The 26,949-nt window shown below is 41.2% G+C and overlaps 1 protein-coding gene across 2 annotated transcripts in view; it reads left to right on the top strand.

Moving 5' to 3' along the window:
• Window positions 1-26,949, top strand: part of LOC144682022 (uncharacterized) — a 287,087-nt gene that overhangs the window by 46,994 nt on the left and 213,144 nt on the right. For both annotated transcript variants that reach the window (XM_078544265.1, XM_078544266.1), the window contains exons 2-4: window positions 4,694-4,785; window positions 11,702-11,727; window positions 19,283-19,387. In XM_078544265.1, the coding sequence (XP_078400391.1) occupies window positions 4,694-4,785; window positions 11,702-11,727; window positions 19,283-19,387 (223 nt within the window). The remainder of the gene's footprint in view (window positions 1-4,693; window positions 4,786-11,701; window positions 11,728-19,282; window positions 19,388-26,949) is intronic.

Genomic DNA, 26,949 nt, shown 5'->3' with positions numbered 1-26,949 from the left:
CCCCTGAAATCTAATTGTAGACAAATGTCCTTACCCACAGCATGGCAAAGAGTTAATTGATTATCTAGGTTTTCAGACTGACAAGTAATTGCCTAGAACAGTAACTAAAGGAAAGTATTATTCAGCTTTAACCAGAAACATTACTAATGTTGTCTCTAATAGCACTAAGTAGCATTGCACAATATAGAGTTAGTTGCAAGAAACTATAATGTACTCTAATGTTTGTGGCAAGAAATGTATAGAACAGGGAACATAGCGACTTTTTTCAAGCAAAGGAAGATATATATATAAATGACCTAAATTTTGCCATATCAACTGCGTTTGGCATCATCCAAAATTGCCCAATTTGAATAACTTCAGATTAGGACATACTTAGGGAAGGATGGAAGTGTCATTTTCAATGTTTAGCCATTTGATTAGAAGGTGTATGGGCACATTGAATATTCTTAATAAATTTGATCATCTCGTAGAGAAGATCTGATTCCAGATGGTATGGTTGCAGAGGTCTGTGTCATTGCTCTTGTTCCTGTGGTGCCATATGAATCCATTTTCCTTGGCAACCCTGCAGATGAGTCTTGACAATTTCCCTGGAGTATACGTAAGTTCAGTCCCAGTGAAGCAATATCTGCATTGTGTAAAGGCGATTATGTGTTATATTATAAATAGTGTTCTGGGAAGGAGAATTGAACCTGTGTTCTTTGATGTTCAGAGAAACATAGGGCTGAATTTTACTGGCCTTTGGGAGGCGGGATTTATATATGTAATATACTTACATATGTTGCTGAAAAGAAAGACGTATTGCCGAAGCTTTTCATCTTGCACTCATCAGGACAAACACAAACAAGCTCTTAACATGTCTCATCTATACTTGCTAGAAGTGACATACATTCATACACAGGGACCTGGTCTCTGCAAACAAACGGAATATGTTCAAGTCCTGCACCGTTTTTGAATTACCCAGAAGCATGGGGAGTCTATGATTCCTCATTGTTTTCTCCATGGCAATGCCTTGGCCAATCAAAGTCTACTTGTCAACCAATCAGCACCCTCCTTCCTCCTGTAGTATAAATTGTTGTGATCGTTTGAAATTTGGCATTCTTGCATTTGCCCTGACGAATGCAAGATGAAAAGCTTCAGCAGCATGTCTCCCTTTACAGCAACATTCAAGTCCTGTGCTTCCAAGCAATATTTACAAAAATGATATGTTAAGGGCCTTTTACTGTGCTGTTGTCATTTTGAGGAGGCCGTCAGCTAAATGGAGATGGCCTTCTAGCAGCAGCCCATGGAACAAGGCCTCACAGCCCTAAGAAGTGCTTCAGGCAGGGAAGGCAACACCCGCTGCCCCAGTGACCTCCCAGCCTCCTCTGAGGGATTTGCCTTCTGATGCTTGGGTCTGTTAGGCAAGGATTCCCTTGCCTAACAAGAATCTATCTATCTCTGCCTTAAAAATATTCGGTGACCTCATTTCCACTGTCTTCTGAGGCAGAGAGTTCCAAAGTCGCACAACTCTCTGAGAAAATATTTCTCCTCATCTCTGTCCTATAAGAGTACCCCCTAATTTTAAAACAGTGTCGCTAGCTCTGGACTCATCCACAAGAGGAAACATCCTTTCCAAGTCCACCTTGTCAAGACCATTCAGGATCTTATATACTTCAATTAAGTCACCCCTCACTCTTCTAAACTCCAGTGGAAACAAGCCCAGCCTGTCCAATCTATCCTCTGGAGACAACCCACTCATTCCAGGTATCAATCTAGTAAACCTCCTCTGAACCGCCTCCAACACATTTATACTCTTCTTTAAAAAAGATCAAAACTGCACACAGTGTTCTAGGTGGGGTCTCACCAATGCCCTGTATAACTGAAGCATAACATCCTTACTTTTATGTTCAATTCCTCTCGCAATAAAGGACACCATTCCATTAGCCTTCCTGATTACATGCTGTACCTGCATACTAACTTTTTGTGACTCATGCATGAGAACGCCTAGATCCCTCTGCATCTTTGAATTCTGCAGTCATTCTCCATTTAAGTAATACTCTGCTTTTTTATTCTTCCTGCCAAAGTGAACAACTTCACATTTTCCCACATTCTCCTCCACCTGCCAGATTTTTGCCCACTCACTCAACGTATTTATATTTGTCTGCAAACTCATATCTTCTTCACAACATACTTTCCTACTTATCTTTGTGTCATCTGCAAATTTAGCTGCCATGCCTTCGCCCCCCCGTCATCTAAGCCATTAATGTAAACTGTGAAAAGTTGTAGGTTTATGTTCCACTCCAGGACTTGAGCACAAAAATCAAAGCTGACATTCCATTTAAGCACTCAGGGAGTGCAGTACTGTCAGATGTGTCACCTTTTGGATCAGACTTTAAACCGAGGCTTCGTCTGCTCCCCCAAGTAGACCTAAAAGATCCCACAGGACAATCCAGGAGCAGAGGAGTTATCCCTGGTGTCCTTGCCAAGAGTTTCCCTTAATCAACATCACACAAACAAGTTATCTGGTCATTATCACATTGGACAGGATTTTGTCCTTGGTGGGTGGGCGGGCCTCACCGGCTCGGCGGCGGGTGGCCAGCCGACCCCCGCCGCCGAAACGGGGCCCGCCCGCCATTTTGAGTGAGTGGGCCAATTAAGGCCTGCCCAGTGGCCTGCCCGACGGGAAGCGCTATGCGCTTCCTGTGCGGGGGGGAAGGGGGAGGGAATCCCCAACTGTCAAAGTGCGCTCTTTCGTCCATGTGCGTGAAAGATTGCACTGCTCCCTGAGGCAAAGTGCTGTCTCAGGGAGATTAGTGACAGGTTAAAAAACTCTAAAAATAGAAAAATAAAAACATTATTAACATGTCCCCCTCATGTGACAATGTCACATGAGATGGGACACGTTAATAAGAAGCACTGAAACTTGATTAAAGTTTTTAAACACGAACATGAAACCTCATCCCTCCAGTGGATGAGGTTTCATGTTTTTTCAGATGCTCGCAGGGGCTCCTGGCCTGCCCACCAGCCTTAAGGTTGGACGGGCAGGGTCTCTAATGATCTTAATTATCCTGTCAATGGCCTCAATTGGCCATTGACAGGTCAGCGGGCGGACAGCTGATTTCGCTGTTCAGCCGCCTTCCTAAAAATTTAAATGGACCGGGATGACGTCGGGGGTTCCTCCTGACGTCATCCCACATCATTTTCCCGTCGGCGAGTGGGCCCCGCCCCCAAATCGCCGACGGGAAAATTCTGGCCATTGTTGTTTGTGGGAGCTTGTTGTGTGTAAGCCTGTTTCCTACATTACAACATTGACTATACTTCAAAAGTACTTTGTTGGCTGTAAAACACTTTGGGGCATCCTCTGGTCATGAATAAAGTTATGTTATAATATATAATTAATTCAAATTTCAATTAGACTGTTGAATTGCAAGTTTCAAAAAGGGATATTTATTTCAAGTAATTTGTAACTAATAATTGCAGTGCTTTACTGTATTTGCAATTTGTTAAAACTCATTTGTTTCATTGATTGATTTCCAAGTGCCAACTATCATTCTAATGAGAATTTCGTTTTGATCAATGGATCACCAGAACTACTCCTCACAGATGTAAGAGAGAGTGCATAGCCAACGATCTAGATTATCACTCTGTGTCTGTGGAGAAGCAGCTTCACCTCTATAAACCCCTCCTTCAATAGCTCGCCTATGACAAAGATAGGGCCACATAGAGAATTTCTGGTATAAATCTATATCCTACTGCAAATCCCATTTCATTTTGTTTTTGGGAAATATTTTCTGTCCTCTTCTAATCCATGTAATTATCCAGCACAATAGTAGTGTCCTTTTATCTCAAACAAGTTGCATTATACTATTTTATCTATTCTCAATAATATTATTTCATCACAGGCAAAAAGACATTGTTCTTAGCACACAGATCCATATTTCCTTTAGTGTTGTAACTGACTGGTGTAATTGTAGAAAATGGCCATGAAATCAGAAACATACAGAAAACATTAGGTAGGCTACAATTATAACTGCAACATTGAAATGACTCAAAGATTTTAATGATACTGTTAATTATAATACATTACAATGATTCAGTAAAGTATATAGCACTGGAATACCACTAATTGCAGTTTATTTAATTAAAAAGCCTGAAATAATACAATGATGCACAGATGAAAATTAGATCTTTGTTTTGCAAAAATTCACAGTGCCTATATATTAGATTTTATCTTTAAGACCATTTAAAAATAAAAATAAACTATTTAAGGCAATGAAGACTTTTTCATCTTTGAATATTGTTTTTATCAATACAATTGCAAATGTAACCATGTAGTGAAATTCAGGTACAAATCTATCTCCTTTTTCTACATGAAGGAGAAATAGACAAAATAACAACGTATTTTTTTCATTTCGAGTATCTAAATGGGATAAATCTGATTTGTGCTTCATTTGATGAAAAACAGGACTTCCATCTTCAAACATAAAATGTTACTGATTTCAATTTGAAACAAAATAAAAAAATACATGGGACAGAAAGAGTAAAAGAAATCAACAGGACTTTTTTTTCTGTATAGCTATTAAAATGATGTTGCATTTTTTGAACAAGATATGGAATAATTGAATCTCTATTAGAGATGGGAGTAAGAGGGCTCACAACATCATGCGTTTTGATTGATTAAAAATAAATTGATTTTGATTTACCTTTTTAATAGAAAATCTCTGTTGAAGGGACAGAATACCAATATAATTGAAGACAGAACAAGTTTCAAGCTTGAATTTGACCTTAATATCCTTTTAATACAAGGTAGGTCCTTGTTTACATATATCATAGATGAACAGTGTTGAAGGAGATAATGTTGTTACTCAATGATACCAATTTCAAAATACAAAATCACAGAATCTTTACCGAGCAGAAGGAAGCTATTCAGCCCATTGAGTCTGCACTGGCTCTCTGAAAGAGCATTCTACCTAGTCCCACTCCCCTGCCTTATCCCTGTAACCCTGTACATTCTTTCTTTTCAGATAGCAATTCAATTCCCTTTTGAATAACTTGATCAATCCTGCCTCCACCACCCTTTCAGGAAGTTCGTTCCAGATTCCAACCACCATCTGGGTAAAAAAAAAAAATTCTCACGTTATTTTTACTCCTTTTGCTAATTATTTTGAACCTGTTCGCTCCAGTTCTTGATGCTATCTTGAGTGGGAACAGTTTCTCACCATTTGTCCTGTCCATACCCATCAAGATCTTGAATATTCAGAATTATTGAATGTTCTGCCGAAGGGTCATGAAGACTCGAAACGTTAACTGATTTCTTATCCACCGATGCTGCCAAACCTGCTGAGTTTTTCCAGGTAATTCTGTTTTTGTTTTAAGATCTTGAATACTTCTATCGTCTCCTATCAGCCTTCTTTTCTCCAAGAAAAACAGTTCCAACCTCTCTAATCTATCCTTATATCTACAGTTCATTATCCCTGAATCATTGTTTGAATCTCCTCTGTACTCTCTCCAATGCATTCACATCCTTCCTTAAGCATGGCACCTAGAATTGGACTCAGTACTCCAGATGAGGCCTAACTAGTGTATTATACAAGTTCAAAATGATCCCCTTACTCTTGTACTCAATACCCTTATTAATAAAGCCTAAGATACTATAAGCTTTATGAACTGCTCTCTCAACATGCCTTGCCATCTTCAATGACCTATGTACGTATACACCAAGGCCCCTCTGTTCCTGCACCTCCTTTGGAGTTTCTCCCTTTACTTTATATTGTCTCTTCATATTCTTCCTGCAAAAATTGAATCACTTCACACTTCTCTGCATTGAACTTCATCTGCCACTTGTCTGCCCAATCCACCAACATGTCTATGTCCTTTTGAAGTTCAAGACCATCCTCATCACAGTTGACAACATTTCCAATCTTCGTATCATCTGCAGATTTTGAAATCATGACCTGAACACTACACTCCAGGTCATTAATATACATAGGAAGATCAAGGGTCCCAACACTGACCCCTGGGGAACTCCACCACAAACCTTCCTCCAATCTGAAAAACAACCATTTATCACTACTCTCTGTATCTGATGTATTTTATGCCATTGAACTATGCTATAGTGCACACTATCTGTTACCGTAAAGTTTAGGTGTTGAAACAACATAAGATATTTGATGCAATTAACTTTCATGATTCCGAGTGTATCCTCACACCTGTGGTCATATCATCTCCTGGGAGAGGCAAAAATCCAGATTAACAATGTGTTGGGTCAATTCAGGGTAAAAGTCACTGGGAATCCCTCTCTAACCCCCTGAAGGCAATCCAAATGAATTCTAGGGGATCACATTAAATATGAGGCACATGCCCAATATTCGGCCTACCTTCTGCATGCAGTCATATCAGCCACATTAATGAATATGTCCAGCTACTTTTGCATTGTTGCAGTGAATCCGCACTTGCTGCATGAGCTGGTTCCAAGAGTAAAAAACCCTTTGTGTAAAGGAAAGCCTCCTGACATTGAACCTAGACCAATGTTTATGTAAATGCACATGACCACTCATTTTCACTCATCTGGCTAAAATAGTTAGTCCTCAGAGACACAGACACAGTTTAGGCCCTTCATTATTTTAAAGAAATCAATTAAAGATTGCAAAAGCATACACCTTTCTAACCTAAATGCCTCAACATTTGTTTAAATTTATTCATTCATAGGATGTGGGTATCACTGGATAGGCCAGCATTTATTGCCCATCCCTAATTACCCTTGAGGAGGTGGTGGTGAGCTGCCTTCTTGAACCGCTGCAGTCCATGTGGTGTAGGTACACCAACAGTGCTGTTAGGAAGGGAGTTCCAGGATTTTGATCCAGACTAGTAAAGGAACGGTGATACATTTCCAACTCTGGATGGTGTGTGGCTTAGAGGGGAACTTGCAGGTGGTGGTGTTCCCATGCATTTGCAGCTGAACTTGTCCTTCTTGGTGGTAGAAGTTCTGAGTTTGGAAGGTGAGTTTGAAGGAGCCTTGGTGAGTTGCTGCAGTGCATCTTGTAGATGGTACACACTGCTGCCACTGCACGTCAGTGGTGGAGGGAGTGAATTTTTAAGGTTCTGAATGGGGTGCTAAGTAAATGGGCTGCTTTGTCCTGGATGGCTTTAAACTTCTTAAGTGTTATTGGAGCTGCACTCATCCAGGCAAGCGGAGAGTATTCCATCACACTCCTGACTTCTGCTTTGTAGGTGGCGAACAGGCTTTGGGGACTCAGGAGGTGAGCTACTTGCCACAGGATTCCTAGCCACTGACCTGTCCTTGTAGCCACAGTATTTATATGGCTGGTTCAGTTCAGTTTCTGGTCAATGGTAACCCCCAGGGAAAAAAAAAACCCTCTAAACCTGTTGTGATAACTAAGGACATTTGAACTAGGAATCATGCTAGTGGTTCTCCTTTAAACTTTATCCATATGATGGGAACAAAACTGAACGGAGTATTCGAGATGAGGTCTAACGAATGTCTTGGAGAATGATACGATGGCCCTTTTAGCTTCGTACTGAATTGTTCATGCAGTTCATGCTAGTGCTCTACTTGCTTTTACGGAGCCTAAAGGCACTGGTCATGCACCTTCAGACACTCATATACTATAGTGCCTATGCCTTCTTCCTGCTGAACAGACTTCAATTCTGTATTAAACATTCCATATACATCCTTGATTTTAACTCTATCTCCATGCACAATACTACATTTATTCATGTTAAGTGACATATGCCAGATGCAAACCCATTTCTTTCCATTACACCCCGATTAGATTGTAGTATTTTCCTACATTCCAATAGCGATTATGCTTCAAAAGTGCTTAATTTGCTGAAAAACACTTTGGGAGGCCTTAAGGTAATAATAGGTGCAATACAAGTTCCCTTGCACTAGCAGAAATTTCTGTGTCATCTGCAAAGTTGCAGCCAGTACATGCACAACCTTAATCGAGATCATTAATGAAGATTGTTGAGATTGTCGACTGATCTCGTTACTTCAGCTTTGACTGCTGTGAAAGTAGATGTAGTATATTTTTAAGGTAATTTTTTAAAAGGATTTATTTTCCTCTGTTCACTAATTATAGCAAAGATGAGTGAAGGTCAGAATAAAGCAGAGGCATTATCTTACACTTGTCCACTTTTCTGTTAAAGATTGTGAAGAGGAAATATATTGCATGTTTTCCATTTTGAAATGAGAATTGATAGAAATGTCAAATTTCTCTGTTTATTCCCAATTTGAAAGTAGTGCAAATGGGTGATATTGTTAGTTTGGATTGATCACAAAATTATACTGGTGTAAAGCCAGTAGTTGCAGTATAACTGCATCTGTAACATACGGTGATACAATATTATGACTGAATGAGCGCAGCTTAGCGCCACAGTATCAATCTTATGCTGCTTGCCCTTTTAAATAGAGTCAAGCTCTTGAAAATCGGAGGACTGGAGGTCATAAGAATAATCATAATGTGACAGCTGTGTGTGAAGTCTACTTAACAGTTTCATTATTTAAACAAGAATGACGTAATGGGGGCTGACTTTACATGGGAACTGTATGTCCAAGGTGACATTGTTTTACTGTGGCAGGAAGAATAGATGTCAGTGGCAATCTACACACCCTAAATAAATCAGTACAGGGTGTTCTGAACAGAAGAATAAGATCATGGTATTTCAGTGGAGTTAAAATTAAAATGAAGATCATGTTTGAAATAATCATTTACTGCTGGTGCTTGGTTGCTGGTTAACTATCTAACCGGCACAAAGAAAGGTTTGGAACAACCAAAATAATCTCTCAAAGATATTGTAGAATAATACATCAATGCCTGCTGGCAAATAACTGCATGTTTGTGGCTGGCCCAAAATATTTCAGTAAAACAGAGTAAGACATATTTATGTAAGGTGACTACACAATCAACTTAAGATCAAATGTAGCATCAAATTGAATGAAATACTACACAATGTAGTTATGAAGTAGAACTGATAAGACATAATTAAAATATTGCATTGCAACCCATATACTAAGGAAGATATATTTTTATGGGTACTCATAGCTTGTTACATGTAAGTTCTGAAACCCAGTTCCATCATTTATAATCTTATATATTCAATAGGCACCAACATTTTTAGACATATTTCAAATTCAATTCTTCACTCTGCTTTCTGCACCACAATAATGTGCTAATTCAGTTATTCCGTGAATAAATCTGCATGACTTCAAATAAGTCCTTATGATTTCTAAATAGCTAATACTTGCAGGAAGAAATACTAATTGTAAACTATAATTTTTCTAGTGTTTAAATGCATATATGTAATCTATATAACAGAACTGTTATTCAGTATCCTTGGGCTGCCAAAGCATGAATAGCATGGATAATAATTTCACAATAAGGATGTAAGCATTTGACTGGCAAAGGCGATGTGCCAAAAAAAATGGATATGAAAAACCCACCTGTGCCAGTGACAGGCTGTAATTGGTGCAGTACCACAGACTGCCACTAGATGTCTCTGGAATACAATATTAACAAAGTTAACTAATGACACCCAAAGGGTGAAATTCCCCCTTTGATAGTTTTAGCACAAAACCAGATTTCTCAATTTGTAGCCATAATTGTTTTTGCTGAATTTATATTTTGACTTCCTAAGTGAGAAACATGCTTCAAGGGTTTATATTTTAATTATTACAGTAAAATCAAAGGAGGCGTTGTTAAGATCAAATAGCACTGACAATTTATTTTGGCATCTGTGGCCTGATCTTGAGAGAACACTACTGTGCTTAGATTTTTTTTTCAACACCCAGGTAGTATGACTTTTTATGTAAAATGGAATCTTACCCCTTGCAATATGATGATGTACTAAAACTTTATATAAACAAATTAGGGGATAATTGGACTTTATATATGTCATTACCCTAGAATCACAAAATCATGGCATGATACAGGGTAAAAGAAGACCATTTGGCCCCTTGTGTCTGTGCTGGCTCTTTGGTAGAGCTATTTAATTAATCCCATCCCCCCTTTCCTCATTGTCCTGCAATTTATTTCCCTGCAAATGTTTATGCAATACTCTTCTAAAAGCTGCTATTGAATCTGCTTCCACCAGCCTTTCAGGCAGTACATTCTAGATCATCATATCTCACTGGGTAAAAAAAAATGTTTCTGGTTCTTTTGCCAATCAGTTTAAACCTGTGTTCCCTGGTTACTGATCTTTCTCCCTGGAAATAGTTTACCTTCATTTAGTCTATCAACAAAATGGTTTTGATCTGTCAGATCTCATCTTGTCCTTCTCTGTTCTAAAGAGAGCAATGCCAGCTTCTCCAGTGTTTCCACATAACTGAAGTTTCTCATCTCTGTACCATTCCAGTAAATCCCTTTTACACCCTCTCCAAGGCCTTGACATCCTTCCTGAAATGTGGTGCCTGGAACTGAATACAAAACCTTAGCTGAAGCCCTACCAGGGTTTTATAAAGGTTTATCATAACTTCCTTGCTCTTGTACACTATGCCTCTATCCATAAAGTCAAGGATCCCATGTGCAACCTTCTCAACTAATCCTGCCACATTCAAAGATTTGTGTACATAAATCCCAGGTTTCTCTGTTTCTGGACCTCCTTTAAAATCATGCCATTTGTTTCATGTTGCCTCTCCTCATTTTGCCTATCAAAATGAATTACTGCACACTTGCCTGCATTAAACTTCCTCTGCCCTATGTCTGCCTATTTCATGAGTCTATGTCCTCCTGAAGTCAGGCACTGTCCTCCTCAATGTTTACTATATTTCTGAGTTTCACATCATGTGAACTTCCAAATTATAACCTGCATACGTAAGTCCAGGTCATCAATATATATCAAAAAAAGCAGTGGTCCTAATATGGAATTCAGGGGAACACTATTGTATAGTTCTATCCAGCCTGAAGAACCATTGCTCACCACAACTCTCTGTGTTCTGTCCCTCAGCCAGTTTTGCCTTCATCTTGCCATTATTCCTCTGGGCTTTAATTTTGCTAAGAAAGTTTAACATGTGGTACTTTGCCAAATGCCTTTTGAGTGATCATATACTCAACATCAACTGCATTACCCTCATTAACCCTGTTATTTCATCAAAAAAATCAAGTTAGCCAAACATGATTTTGCCTTTAAAAAATCCATGCTGACTTTTAATTATTAGCCCATACTTTTCCAAATGCCAATTAATATTGTTCTAGACTATTGTCTCTAAAAGTTTTTCCATCACCAATACTAAACTATTAAGCCTGCAACTGTCAGGTTTATCCATTTGTAATTTTGTTAAATAATTGCAATCCTCTAGTCCTTTTGAACAGGCCCATATCCAAGGAGGATTGGAAGATTTCTCACAGTAAACTACAATCAATCTCATTCGGACCAAGTGACATTTCTACTTTGAAGACTGTCAACCTTTTAAATATGTCCCCTTAATCTATTTTTATCCTATCAAATATTTAACAGTCTCCTCCTTTACTACCAAATTGGCAGCATCCTCTTCTTTAGTGAAGATAGATGTGAAGCACTCACTTGGTGCCTCAGTCATGCCCTCTGCCTCCACAAGAAGACCTCTGTTTCAGTTCCTTATCAGGCTCAAAATTCATTTGACTACCGTTTTACTAATTGTGTGTTTAAAAGAGTTCCATTTTGTGTTAGTCACTAATCTATTCTCATATGCTCTTTTTTGCCCTTTCGTTCCCTTTTTTTTTAGATCTCCTTTATATTTTCTGTATTCAGGTTAGTGCTCTACTTTATTATTAACCTTAACATTGTCATATGCCTCCTTTTGACCTCCATTTTAACTTCTATATTTTTAATCATCCACAGAGCTCTAGCTTTGGATGTCCTTCCTTTCCCCATTGTGTGAATGTGTTTACTCTGTTACCGAACCATCTCCTGATGGAAGGCTTCCCCCTGTTCAGTCACTGTTTTGCCTAGCAACTTTTGATTCCAATCCACCTGGACCAGATCCCTTTTTAGCTCACTGAAGATAGGCCTCCCCAGTTAAGTATTTTTATGCACCCCTGCCTTGTCCGAGTACTAGAAGACCATCTTGTATCTCCACCTCCATGCCAGATCATGACTAGAAGCTTCCAGACAACACAATACTGCTCCCATCGCCAATTGCTGATTGTCAAAGGGCTAGGGAGATGTATTTGGAAAGAAAGGTGCCTGTGCATGATATCTTTTAGCATGGAGAAAGCATTGCACACCAGCTTCCACGTGTGTCTTGACAGAGCAAAAGCTTGATTCAATGGCAAGGAAACCAAGATATTGGAGGTTTCATTCTGCTGCAGTCTTCGTCTGCCAGAACAACCATTGAGATATTCCAGATAGCCCATCTTTTTCAGCCTGTTCTGTTCTGCCATTGAGGGCTGCAGAATCTGCGCTGCGGTATCCGCAGTGTTGTTTTATTATAAAGTACATCTCCAGTTGACTATATTCACAACTACTCTTTTGTTAGTCCAAATGTGCTGCCACCACTCTCTACTGTCCCGGGAAAGTTCCAGGTCTAGCCATGAAAGGCTCCGAGGACCAGGAGATCAAGAGGAATTAGTGGTCTTCACTGGGCCAGGGTATTTTTTATAGAAGCAGCCAAACTGTAGAGCTTTACTTCAGGAAAGAAATAAGAACTAAACTAAATTCAATCCCAAACTAGCATGGACTAGGCTAATTCACAAATCCCCCAGTTTAATTCAGTCTGGATCATTAGGGGCCATTTATAATGTCATCTCTTGCATCAATGCAGAATAGTTTAAGGTGCACACTGGTATGTTGGTATTAACTCCCAACCGAATCCTAAGCTCACAGAAGTTGATCAGTCTAAGACCCTTTGCAGGAAACTTTATCATATATGTTTGAGTTGGCCCAATTTCTCCAGGGCAAATGATGGATAAATATAAGTGGAGCAAAAATGTTTTTGTATCAATTGTACGACTGTGCTGAAGTGAAAATTTTAAATATATACATAAGATCAATTAAACAGTTAACACATTACCCCTTTTTCATTTATTTGTTGAAAAATATTCTTTATTTTTGTGTATCATCACCCGTCTAGACAGTAGGTTGGAGATCTGTTCTCAACGTCCTAGGAACACTTCAAAAAGTTGTCACTGAGAGATATGTGTGAGTGGATCCTTAAGCGCCAGTTCTCCAATTTCTGCTCCCTATTATTGAGAAAGTATTTGGCTTTGTTGCAGAGATTGGAATCTCATTCAGTGAGGAATTGTTATAATTCTACATCTTCCTACTTCATAGAATGGACCATTACGGTGCCATTTTAAATTTTGTTTTTGGAATATTCATTGAAGTATGAGTTTCTGAAACAAAATTAAGCTCCGAAGATATAGACATAAGTTCTTTTATTTATTAGATAATTATGGTGAGATAATATTTGTACCAAACCTTAATTTGGACTTAGACATGTCTGATTCCTGGAATAAAAGGGTTATCTTATGAGGAAAAGCTGGATAGGTTGGGCCTGTATCCGTTGGATTTTAGAAGAATGCGAGATGATCTTATTGAAACATATAAGATCCTGAGGGGGCTTGACAGGGTGGATGCTGAAAGGATCCCCTTGTGCAAGAGACTAGAACTAGGGGACTCGGTTTAAAAATAAGGGGTCTCCCATTTAAGATGGAGATGAGGAGAAATGTTTTCTCTTAGCGGACCATGAGTCTGTGGAACTCTTTTTGCCAGAGAGCAGCGGAGGCAGGCTTACTGAATATTTTTAAGGCAAAGTTAGATAGATCCTTGACTAACAAATGGAATCAAAGGGCATAGGGGATAGGCAAGAAAGCGGAGTTGAGGCCACAATCAGATCAACCATGATCTTATCAAATGTCGGAGCAGGGCGAGGGGCTGAATGGCCTGCTCATGCTCCGAATTCATATGTTTGTATGTCTAGCTGTTCTCATTCCAAGTTTCTTATGTAAATTTTTTTTGACATTTTTAGGATAGACAAAAATCAGTCAATGTCTCAATAAAATATAAGTATACTTTAAATATTTTAAGATAGTGGACTGCCCTTCAAAATTATATTGCTTTGGTTCTCAATTTTTCAAGACGCTCCATAGATAAAAATTATGTATTGTGCGGAACACAGCTTTAAAAAAATATAAAAGTATAATTGTGTTACCTTGAATGTGGGTCCAACCAAAAACGAGAGTCAACACGTTTTATAACATCAAAAGAAAACCTGACACCTTAAATATAAGGAGATTAGCAGTTACAGTGATCAGTAGCAAATACCAAAAAGCTTGATACATACAGCTGGAAGGGATAATTATCTGTAAATTGCCACCAGTGCTCTTCAATTTAATTTATAAAGCCTAGCACATCATACAAGTCTCATATGTCTTAGATTTTCCATCTAGCTTCCTTTGGAATTACAGCATGCAACACAGAATGAAAAATAATTAATGAGATAGACAGAAAAAGGATGTTGCTATAACATGCTTATGAAATAAGTAGTGAGTTCCATCCACTGGCACTGAATATACAACAAGCAATTGTACTCGCATAAGTTAAAACAAAGTTGTTCTTAGACTGGAGGTGATTCTGGCAAGGCCAAATTTTTATTCCTGACGCCCTATCATGCTACCTCTGTCAGCTAGAAGGACAAGGGCAGCAGGTTCATGGGAACACCACCATCTGCAATTTCCCCCCCCCCAAGCCTCTGGCCATCCTGACTTGAAAATGTATTGTCGTTCCTTTATCGTTACAGGGTCAAAGCACTGGAAGCCCCTTCCTAACAGCGCTGTGGGAGTACCTTCACTACACAAACGCAGCGGTTCAAGAAGGCAGCTCACCACCACCTTCTGTAGGGCAATTAGGGATGGGCAATAAATGCTGGGCTTGCCATCGATGTCCACGTTCCATGAATGAATTGAAAAAAAGAAAGAAGGTGATGTTGGGCCTTCTCCTTGAACATCTCCATCCAGTCTTTGTGGTGAAGGGATCCCAATGGTGCTGGTTAGGGAATTCAAAGGTCTTGACTAGTTGTATACACCCAAATCAGGGTGATGTCTGGCTTGATGGCAATGGTTTTAGTGTTCTTGTCCTTCTTGGTGGTAGATCTGTGAGGCGCTTTCGAAGTAATTGAGTTGAATTTTATAGGTATATACTGCAGCCACATTCCAGTAGTTGTAGAAGAATGGCTACTAAGTCCAACAGGACGGGCAATGTTCAAACTTCTGGAGTGTCTTACAGCTGCGCCCATCAAGGCGAGTACTCAGTCTTTTCCGTGCTCAGTGATTATTTGAATTTTGATGATTTTCCTATTAAATCAAGGATTTTTTTTGTTACTTTAAAACTCATTGGGGTAGATTTTTGCCTTCACTGCCTGAGTTGTAATCTGCTGGAGTGAATTACCCCCTCCATCTAGAGCCCACCTGATCTTCATTCCATTGATTTCTGCCAGATGACTAACTCGGCAGTGAAGACAAAAATTTACTGCATTCAGTGTCTCGAATTGCACAACAAACAACTTTTGTGTGATTCATTTTTCATTTTTTAAAAGTTTATGATCCCCTAAATATAGCCACAAGTGGAAAAAGAATGGCCTTGATAAACACGGTACTCTACTTTGCCCTACTTCCTTTCAAACAAAGAAGAACTATAATTTCGTGAAACCAGATACAAACTATAATTACTGTTAATTTGGCAATAGTCGTACTTGCTGGCCCAGAAAAGATGGCTCAGGGCAGTATTATATTTTGTAAAGGAGGTAGAAAGTTGCCTTCTTCTGCAGCCACCCCCCCCCCCCGCACCCCCCCCCAACCCAACCCCAGCTGCACTTCAAAACCTTTAAAAATGTAAACTTTTTTGACATGACCATCTCGTGTTCTCCAGCATTGCAGGGAAGCTATGTATGTGTATCAAATAAATGTGGCAACTTGGTTTTATTGTAGGACAAATGAATCCTTCCAATGAGATAGGTCACCTTAAATGAAATAATGAAGATTTGCGTAATCAGATTGGCATTCCTCTTTACTGCTAATTGTAAAAATGTAAAGAAATTTGAACCCTGATCTGCTTGCCAGGATCTTTTAAGCTGAATCAGTTTTTCAAACTCTTTTCCTCCTTTTCCAACATCTGGAACATTGAGGGTAGCTCAAGGCTATTTCCACCTTATCTGCACTCTTGTTAGAATTTGATGCATTCTTCTCAAAGAACCTTTGGTTAGATAGCGACTGCTTGCTCTGATCTGTTGGTTAACCTCCCACAGGAGGTTGCTGGCACCAGCCAAGATGCTCTTGTCTGTCATTTTACATATTTTAACTTACCCTACCTGATGGTTGAAATTTCCGCTGCAGAAATCATTTCATTTTGGATTCAACTGGAATTGATTAGTGATTGCCTTTTCAAGGGAAAACATGAATGCAACGGAGAAAGCTTAACACCCCACTTTCCATTTACTGTGACAAGACTGTGCATGAGTAAAGTGGCGCAATGAGGTCTGGGAGCTGAAATCCAAATGCTGCCCGCTGTGGAGTCCTGCTGCTCCGTCGTGGCAGGGTCAGGGCTGGAATACGTGGCCAGGCCAGGGCCGGAATACGCGGCCAGCCATTCAAGTGTCCATTAACTTCAGTGGGACCGGAAGATCTATATAATTTAGTACTATATCAAATGCTTTATTCATGCATTAAAGCCATTTGGGAACATAGATACAGAGCTAAAGGTTCTCAGAAGACCTGACCATGGATGAAACTATTTGGTGCTTTAAAAGACAAAATTCCAGTTGGAGATATTCAGTATGGAGCCAAATGATCAGGTGAGGATGGGGGACAAATATAAACGGAGTCATTGATGAAATGAAGAATAAAAATGTTGTTCTTAAATGTGGGGAGTGAGGCAGGGCTACTGTAGTATAATTTCCTTAATTTTTAATGGTGATTTATCAAGATATGGATGTTTTCTCATTGATTTGTGACATTGAATTCTTGTTATGAACAAGCTATTCCACTTAAAAATACTTTTTCCTGATTCAGTAAGAACATAAATAATAGGATCAGGAGTTGGCCACTTGACACCTCAAGCCTGCTCCAGCATTCAGTAGTCATGGTTAATCCTTTAGCTCAACTCCAGCTTCCTGCACTCTCCCCATATTCCTGATTCACTTAATATCCAAACATCTATCAACCTGTCTTGAATATATTCTAGTTTTGGGGTAGAGAATTCCAGTGAGCCACAAACCCTTGAGTGAATAAATTTCTATTCTTCTCAGTCATAAATGGCTGACCCCTTATTTTGAAACTCAGGGCAGAATCTTAGCGGGCGGGATAAGCGTTTTGTCCACTGGCCGCAATGGTGGCTTTTCACGCCGTATCGTCCCGATCCCGCCTCATTAATCCTGCATTCCCCAGGAACCACACCATTTCGATGGTGGATGGTCTCTCATTTGCCTGACATAACATCAACTCGCTGCTTTCTCATGCCAAGTGCCATATTTAAAGTGCAGCTGTGCGCAAACCTCTCAGTGTTTCCAGCCCAGGACTGCTGTACAGAAGACATGGCCCCGAAAGGCAAAAGACTGCAGGCCCTCAATTCAGTGACACATCCTTGGAACAGAGGCCCACCGTGATGGCCCCTACCCCGCTCTGGCCGCAGGAGGTCCAGCAATCTCACCACTCTGGCTTGGTATAGATGGCAGTGGTGATCAGTGCCAATGCTGCACAGAAGAGGTTGGCCATCCAATGCAGAAAGAGGATGAGTGATCTCATCCGTGCCACCAGGGTAAGGCAACCATTTCATCACATTAAACTCACAAGGCCATCACACATTCACTGGGACCTCACTCCCTGCCAGCTCATGGGACATCACCACTCACTCTCACACACCCTCAGATCTCCATCTGGCCTCATCTCCTCTGGAGACTGCCTCCTCAGCCCTCACCACCTTGAGGCCACTTGCACAGATCAACTTGTGCCTCCCCCACACACACCCCCAGGGATATCCCCCTTCCCCAGTACAGCCCTCACCCTGCAGCCTCTTCCCTTGCCTGAGGCCACTTCTCCCCTTCCCCAAGCAAGCCCTAGCCCTGCAGCTGTTGAAAAGCCACCACTGCCTTATGGTTGGTCTGGAAGGTAGAGACCTGCCTGTGAGACCCCCTAAAAGTGATGTGGTGCTGTCTGCGAAGCCTGGCACTGATGACCGTGAGCACTGCCCAAAGCAAGGTAGGCAAACAAACCTTGAAGTCCCAAGCAAAGTACAGCCCACCAGGTGCACTTCACTTCTGTATAGTTGTGAAACATGTCAGCGTGAGTGCTCAGATGATCCAGCGTGGGTGGTTGATTTTGGCTTATAACGATATATGGTATTCCAATTAAGTTCCCGATGTCCAAACTGCTGTTGACAGGCAGAGCAGGCGATTGGAAACTGGTTTCACGATGCCGTGGAACCAACTTGTGGCCTTCTCGCCATATTGTCCACTCACGCCGCCAAACATGCCCGCCCTCAATGTTGAGACTTGAATTTGCATTCAGTAACTTACAGCATAATTCATCGAAAATTATTAATAATCCACACCAATATAGCAAAAAATATCTGTTCATAATGAGTGGATATATCAGTTTACATCAGTAGTACAATCCAGTATAATAACTGTATGATTCTCAGAATGTGGTGTTCAAGTGTCAGCATTCCAATAAAGATTGCTAACTTTTCAATTAGTAATGTATCTACAAGTTATCCTACTTCAAAATAGAGGATAAAGATCAATTAGTAACAGAACAAGGGCAAATTCCTGGTCATAAGATTAATCCACCCTTTCTCCTCCATGTTCTTTTCCTGTATTTTGTTTAACCTAGAACTTTGTACTTCCAATTTTTTTTCACTGGAGGAGGAGTTATGCTCTTGGCACTATTTATATAGTTTATGAGTTAATTTTTCTTCCCTTTTTACTGCACTCTCAGGAACGAGTTTATCCAGGGTGTTTTCTCTGACTAGACAACCAAATTGGAATAATACTATTGAATCACCTGGAAACCCCCTCAGTAAGTGCGTGAATGCTGCAAATAGTGATCAGAACATTAATCCAGCTGCAGAGTGTGTATATTTGAACAACAATGGGGAAAGCAAGAAGATCACTAGAGAAGCCCAGTAGATCATAGCGAATGGTGCAAGGCGATGGCAAAATTTCCCTCCACGAGTTAGAAAGGCAAACCTACGATTAAGCAGAGGCTTCATCAACATGCGAGGCAATCAGGTTCAAAGCGCATTTGTGATCTGGCATGAAACACACCTTGTAATTTCACTGAATGTCAGTTTCCATTTTCTCATCCTGTACCAGCCTTTTTCTATAGTCAATGAAGATGAAACCAATCCTGTGAGACTGTCACTCACACCTACCTTACTTGAAGCAGACAACATCCCAGGAGCACATAAAGCACAGGAGGTATGTTCAACCTTTACAAATCACTAGTTAGGCCTCAGCTGGAATATTTTTGGAAGAATGTGAAGACCTTGGAAAGGGGGAAGAAGAGATTTACCAGTATTATATCAAGTATAATGGCCTTCAGTTACATGGAGACACTCAAGAATCTGGGATTGTTCATCTTAGGGCAGAGAAGATTGGGGGAGATTTAATAGAGGCATTCAAAATTATGAGAGCTTTTGGTAGTAAGGAAGAAAGACTTGAATTTATATAAGTACCTTTCTTAACCACAGGATATCCCAAAGCTTTAGTCAATTAAGTATTTTTGATGTTTAGATACTATTGTTGGAACTACAGGAGCCAATTTGCACACAGCATGCTTCCACAAACAGAATGTGATAACGTCTGGAAAATCTATTTTTTGTGACATTGATTGAGCGATAAATATTGGCCAGGGCATGAGGGCTAACTCCCCTGCTTCTTGAAATTTTGCCATGGGATGTTTCACACCCCACTAAGAGGGAAGGCGATGCTTCAGTTTAACGTCTTATCCAAAAGACAGCACTTTAAACAGTACAGCTTCCCTTAGTACTTCATTGGAGTGTCAGCCTTGATTTTTGTGCTAAAGTCTTAGAATGAGACTTGAACTCACAACCTCCTGACCTCAGGGGCAAGAGTGCTCCTAACTGAGCCCCAGGTAGCATAAATAACAAGAAACAGTTTCCACTGGGAGGAGGATCCATAACCCGAGGACACAGATCTATTTAACAAAAGAACCAGAGCCGACAGGAGGAAAGATTTTCATATGCAGCAAGTTGTTATAACCTGGAATAAGTAATAGGGAATTAGTGCATTCATGTGGACTGTGGCTATCTGTAAAGGTGGGAGTAGAAGATTCAATCGTAACTTTCAAAGGAAGTTGAATATGCAGTAAAGATTTGCAAGGCCATGGGGAAAGAGCAGGGAAGTGGGATTAATTAGATACCTCTTTCAAAGAGCAGGCACAGGCATGTTGAGCCAAATAGTCTCCTTCTGTGCTGTAAGCATCTATGATTCCAGACAACGTCCATGAGTTTGAGGATAATTTCATGATTAGTTGCAGATCACAGGTGAAAAACCTATACAAGCAATGGTTAAAAAAGGCTGGTTGTTGCTGTGCGGATGTTCCCATATGGCCACATGCCCTACAGTGTCAAATTGTGATCCCAGACTCATGGGGAGATCAGCAAAATGGAAGAGATTTCTTGATGCCCTGGTTAGCAAGTCACTTGCTTCATTACCCAAGATGCTGAAAGTTGATCTGAATAAAGTTTTGAATTCGGCAACCCTGTTGAGCAATGCTGTGAAGCAAGTGTTCTCTGCTCTAAATACAGCATGTGTCAACTTGGTTCAGCTGGGAACACTCTTATCTCTGAGTTGCAAGACGGTGGATTGAAGTCCGCTGCCCCCCCTCCTAGGTCTAAGGACAGTATTGAGGAGTGCTACCTTGTCAGGGTTGCTGTTGAGTCTGTCTCTCCAGCTGGTTCTATATGCCAATGTTGAATGTAATATATGGAGACATGTGGTGAGAGAAGACATTTGTTATCTTTGTGATGCAGCTGTAACTCATGCACAGGCTGATCTGACTGATGTCTCCTGCTGGTGCATGGAAGGATCTTGTAGTGCAGAAGTTAAGTGCAATGATGACTTTCACTTCCACTGAGAATGCTGGCTGGATGTTGTTCTTTAACTACATAGCTGCCTTCAGGAGCTGTGTACAAATCAGAGATTGTGTCCCTGACAAAGAGCAGTCTCCTTAAGCACTGTTCCTCACTAAGAGCCAAATGAAGGGCAGCTTGATAGCACCCACGGAGCATTGGATAGTTTTGATTCCTGAAGGTCCCCCTCACATGCTGGTGAACCTCCTGTGCAAAATTAATGTAATATGCAAATCAAGTGAACCTTGAGTAAATTTGCATCAATTTCTGTTTAACAATTACTTAACAAGCAAAAAATAATCCAACAATATGTTAATGCACATTCTGCCTAGGAACAATAGGTTGAACGTACACAAAGGTTCACACTGTTCTATTATCAATAATTGATAAATGGGGGAGAATTGCTCCAGTCACAATGTGTACTAATGTGAATATATTCTTTTCAAATGGATTTATAATCCAGCTTCACCAAGCATTTTTTCCTTTAATTTAAATGCACAACTAACACATGCACCAACTCTAATCAAGTTAATGCCCACAATCGTTTTCCCTGCTCTGTTCCTGACCATGCTTCTTGGTGTGGTCTTTGATTTTCGGGCCAATTTGAGCCCCTGTTCCACTCCAGCTGTGGAATTAGTCCCACAGGACAATGTTTTTAAAGTATGCTGCTTGTAATATTGTAAAAAGAAATTGAATTATAAATAATAAAAGCCTGCAGTTGAATCAAAAGATTACAGAATGGAATCAGGTGATTAAATATAGACAGTAATATAACTATGAAAGAAAAAAATTGTAAAGTAACATTCAGAAAACCATGGCAAATGAACCTGGAAAGAAAAATTATAGTCAAACAGAAGATAAATAAAGGGGGCAATTGCCACCCTCTCACAACAGATGATAGTGTTAGAGGGGTAAATTTATAAATATGGAAAACCAGACCTCAGTTCACCATGAATGTGCCCATGGGTTTAAGTGACACGCAAATAACCCGCACTATTTAAACTAAGTTCCATTCTTCAGATTTTGGAAGTCATTTTATTTTCTTTAACAACTACAGGCCAGGGTTCCCAGGGCTTGGTGAAACCTGGCAGCTGAAGGGATGTGGGAGCGGCCAGACTCAGCAGTAAGCATCTTTCCGACACTACCTGTGGGTCAAGAAGACAAGCAGGGCTTTGCTTGTGCCCTGTGTAATCTCCCCCTTGCAGTGACTGGCTGACCAACCTCCAACACAATCTTCAGACCTCCCATGATGTGCCTTCCTCCCTGTGATCCATCCCATTCCACGATCCCAACTCCTTGCAGTCTTTCCTTCTCTTCCTTAATCCTTGTTGCCATGCAGCTCCAGCCACAGCTCTCAATCGACTTTGATTGCTAGGGCCCTTCAATTTGACTGGCTGCTGGGTCAAAATGGAGTAAATGAAATTCTAATTAGGTCCTACCATTAGATTCAGCAGGATCTTCATGTTCCTATTATTTCTGGGTTTCCCTGATGCAGGCACTCTCCCTCCCCACCTCCCCATTAATATCAGGGACACAATCTTCATTTCTTGCGTAAACATCTTCCAAGCGATATTCTAATTTGCAATGCTGAATGTTATAAATTATAAGGCACAATACTATTCTGAGACTGAAGCCATTAGGAAATATAATTCAAATTTAAAACTAATACATGTCAACTGTACAATAGCGTGAAAACTACTGCACGTCAAATTTAGAGTGATGTGATTAGTGTTAAAGAAGAAATTTTAAAATGTTAATACTTAATGATTTTTATACAATAGTGCAGATCATTTCTCCATTTTCTTCTAATGAAGAAAAAAACGAATTCAGTTGAAAAGTCCCGAATAACACAGAATGTACATGGTGTAAATCAATACTTATTAAGTGAAAATGTTAAATTTAATGTTGGAACTTCAGAAGGGAACAGGGCACCTCTGCACCCTTAGGCAGTGACTCCCTACTGTTTGTAATCAAGATTCTCTAGGATTAACCTGACCTTCATGCAGGGTACAGAGTATTTCCATAGTTAATTACAGATTTTTAAAAATGCTGACTTGCTGAAGGTTTATCATTTTATCCTTGTAATCTGATTTGTAATGAAAATTCTATTCAACTGCAGAAAATGATCTTACATATGAAATACATGTGCTTTTGGAAGCATGTATTGTCTTTTTATACAAGATCAAAGCAGCCTGGGGGGTTATTCTGAAAGAAGCTGGATTCCTGATTATGACATCATTAATTTCCAAGGAATACCCATATGACCTGGGGTTGGAATGGGGATGAACAGCTAAGAAACAAAGGGTAAATAGAAAGCTAATTGCAATGTGGTTGGGTCAACCTGTGTGTTCTGTTTGGTGCTTCAGAATATTCTGAGAATTCACACAAAGAGGAAACAAGCAGGGTTCTCTCTGCAAGTTTTGTGTTTGATAGTCTTCAAACAGATCCTGGTGTTGAAGAACGTTTCTGAGAATAGAGCAGCGACTTTGTGTGTATTGTGTGTGTTATACAATTGGAAGGAGCAGAGAGCTGAAGACAGGAAGGGCAATGGATTGTGGATTGGACAAGACCCATTGCGCTGCTTCAGTGTTGCCAGTGCCCACCAGACCATTTACCGGGAAGGAGAAGGCAGTCTCTTGGGATCCTGTGCCATCAGGACTGCCATGGCCCAAGTGAGAGAAGATTCAGCTTGTTGGTGGTAACCATGTCCGGGAACCTCTGATGAAATACGGCTGCTGGTGACAGCGACTCAAGGGCTGAAACGATTGAGTGGGGAGTGAGAGACAGTACAGAATGGAGACCAAGCTGGAAAGACTGAGAGATTGCAGGTGGTTCCACAGTTGGGTGGAAGTAATGTGCTTGTGACAATGTGAGCCATATCTTTGTTGTATCGGCTATAAAGAGTGAAATTTGCCTCTTTGTTTGAAACATCCTTTGCCTGTTAATTAATGTTTGAATTTGTTGATTTTAGTTGGTTTGTTACAGTAAAAGTTTTAAAAAGCAAAATCTTATCAATTGGTTTTCTTTTCGTTGGCCTCATGGGGATTCCTTTCTTTTAAAAGTTATCAGTCTCTACGGGGATCATAACACTTAACTCTGTCTTTATGATTCTCGAAACAAAATTTAAATCCTTCGGGTTAGCCCTAATTGTGATGTTTGTGTTGTTAAAATATAGTGTAAAATTATCTCATGTAGCCTCGTTAGCTATTTTGAGGAATTGTTCTAAAAAAGGACCATGAGTACAGTACAAAATGCAAACAGGGTGAACGTAGTAGCATTTGGGGAAACAATTGTGTCAGCTTGGTATGGTTTCTATACTGCTGTTAACAGTGTGCTGCTAGAGGAAATGGATTGGAGCACACAAGGAACAAAAGCCTTTGAAACAATTGGCAAAATTTTTAGCTTGGTGGGCAGGCGTGCGCCCAACCCGACTGAGCATAAAATGACGTGTGAGGACGTCGGGCAAGCATCCTGAAGCCATCGCACAGTCGCTTGATATTTCATTCGGCGGGCGTGTGCTGGAGTCGACAATTAAGAGGCCTATTAAGGCCATTAAAGGATCAATTGAATAGAATTCTTCTCTGCCCGTCCAACCTTACGGTTGGCAGGCAGGTGAAAAGGCCAAGCGGCCCTTGCACCTTTTAGGACACCTCATCCATGGGTGGGATGAGCTTTCCAAAAGCAAATAAAAATAAAATAAAAAAATTAATTAATAACATGTTCCCTACTCATGTGACAGAGCCATGTGACAGAGCCATGTGACAGAGTCATATGAGGGTACATGTTTCATTACATTATTTATTTCTTTATTATTTTGTTGGAAAATGCTTCATCTCCCTGAGGTAGCTCTGTGCCTCAGGGAGATTATGAATCGCGCACTCCCGCTCGGCTTCCCGACTGCCCCGCCCCACCCCCACCGAGCCCACCCAACAAGGGTGAAATTCTGCCCATTAACTATTTCTTGTTCTACAACTAATATTCTGATGCTAGACTTGAAGCATCTTGTGTAATTCTATGCATTACCTCATAATGTATCTGTTGACCATAGAGAATAACAGTAGAATTAATTTACAACATGTTACTTAATTGAAAGGTTCAGGGGGACTCAGACACCACAAGATTGAGGTTTGCAATGAATCCACCTGTTTCTTTCCTTCCCCCTTCATTCCATTTGTACCCTTTTTGTTGCCTGCAGTGACTCTCTGCATGCTCCACACATTGACGTTCAAAAAAGGTATCAGCATCCTGCAATGGCCAAAAAGCTATATCCCAATCTACCCATTTAATTCAAATTTTCTTATTATCCGTTATCTGTTATTTCATTTTTTTGAACAATTCCTGTTTTGTTTTATTGAACTTGTTTAATTTGAATGAATGGATAATTCATTTTTTGAGCATGAGACTTTGAATAAATGGGAGTAGACTTTGGGCTGAATTTTCTGGCTGGCTGGGGTGGCGGGGTGGGGGGCCAGAGCGGGAGCGGGCGTGAGTGGGCGCGGACCCAATCGCCACTCGCGATCGGGTCCGTGCCGCCATTTTACACGGGCCAGCCAATTAAGGTCCACCCAGCGTGCTTCACGACTCCCATGCATAGCGGGAGTGGGCGGGTGGCGGTGGGCGCACTCAGCCCGCAGGGTCCAATGGCGACTCGGCGGACGGTATAAAGGAAGGCGCCTGGCAGCCTTGGAAAGGCTGCTCGCAATGGCTGGGTGAAGGGCTCTGCAGAGGGGCAATGGAGGTGATGCAAGTCCGGAGGCTATGCCATCGGGGCAGGCCAGGCCGGAGGGTAGGCCATTGGGCCAGTGTGCACCTCGTTTTGCCGATGACTGCCTTGCTGCCCCTCTTCGAGGAGGTGGCAGCATGGCGGGAGGTGCTGGTTCCCCAGGACGGGAGGAGGAGGCACCCCCCACATGACGAAACGTGCCTGGGAGGAGGTGGCAGAGGCGGTGAGCTCCCGCGACGTGGTGCGGCGCACCTGGATCCTGTGTCGCAAGCGCTTCAATGACTTGTTGCGCTCTGGCAGGGTGAGGACAATAAAATGACAGAATATGCCATATTACATACTTTCCTTATCATTTGCATCTTAGTGACGCTAGATGTTAGAAGCACCATCCTTAAACCGTGCCTCTACCCCCCCACCTCTGCAATCTGGGTGTAGTGACTGCATTGAATCATTGATGGCATGTGTCCTTCGCTGGGTGGGCCAGCAGATGTTGCCCATGCCGAGGTCACCCTGAGAGGGTGGTGAAGAGATGGGTTCTGCCCCCACAGCATGTGGTGCACTGAGACCCACATGACTGGTTTGGGGGCAACCTGGAGGAGCTGCACCTAGGCTCAGTGCTTGAACTGCAGGACATGTCCAAGTCAGGGTGCTGACATGCTGGAAGGGGAGCTTCAAGGTGGCATGGCACTGAACCATCTGCTGCGCTCTGCGCTCCATGTGCTTGCGCCTCCTCGCTATGGGAGGATATACCGTGTGGTGCCTAATGTGATGTAGGCAGCATGTGGCCAAGGCGGGTTGGGGGAAGTGGGGAACAGGCCTAGCATCTTGGTGTGAGTGTTCAGCAGCGGGGTGAGGAGGCTCTGGAGCCTTGATATCTCCCACTCTGGTTGGGGTGGGCTGTCTGCGAAGCGAGCCCATGTACAATTTGCACAAATCAATGCTCTTCTCTCCTTTTCAGGAGAAGAGTGATCATAATGCGGCAGAGTGTGTGAGGACTAGCGGTGGCCAGGCGCAGTTAGCCATTCTCAGCCGGTTTGAGCAGGAGGCCCTGGATTTGGAGAGGTGCCATGCACCCAGGTCCACTGGTGTCGGTGAGGCTGGGGTGCCACAGCCAGGTATGTTTGCCCAGCAGTGAGGTCAGCATTGTTCTCCCAACAGCCATA

This window comes from Cetorhinus maximus, chromosome 6 (assembly GCF_964194155.1).
Source record: "Cetorhinus maximus chromosome 6, sCetMax3.hap1.1, whole genome shotgun sequence".
NCBI classification, from domain to species: Eukaryota; Metazoa; Chordata; class Chondrichthyes; order Lamniformes; family Cetorhinidae; genus Cetorhinus; species Cetorhinus maximus.
Note: the sequence above shows the minus strand (reverse complement) of the source record. Positions and strands in the feature narration are given on the sequence as shown.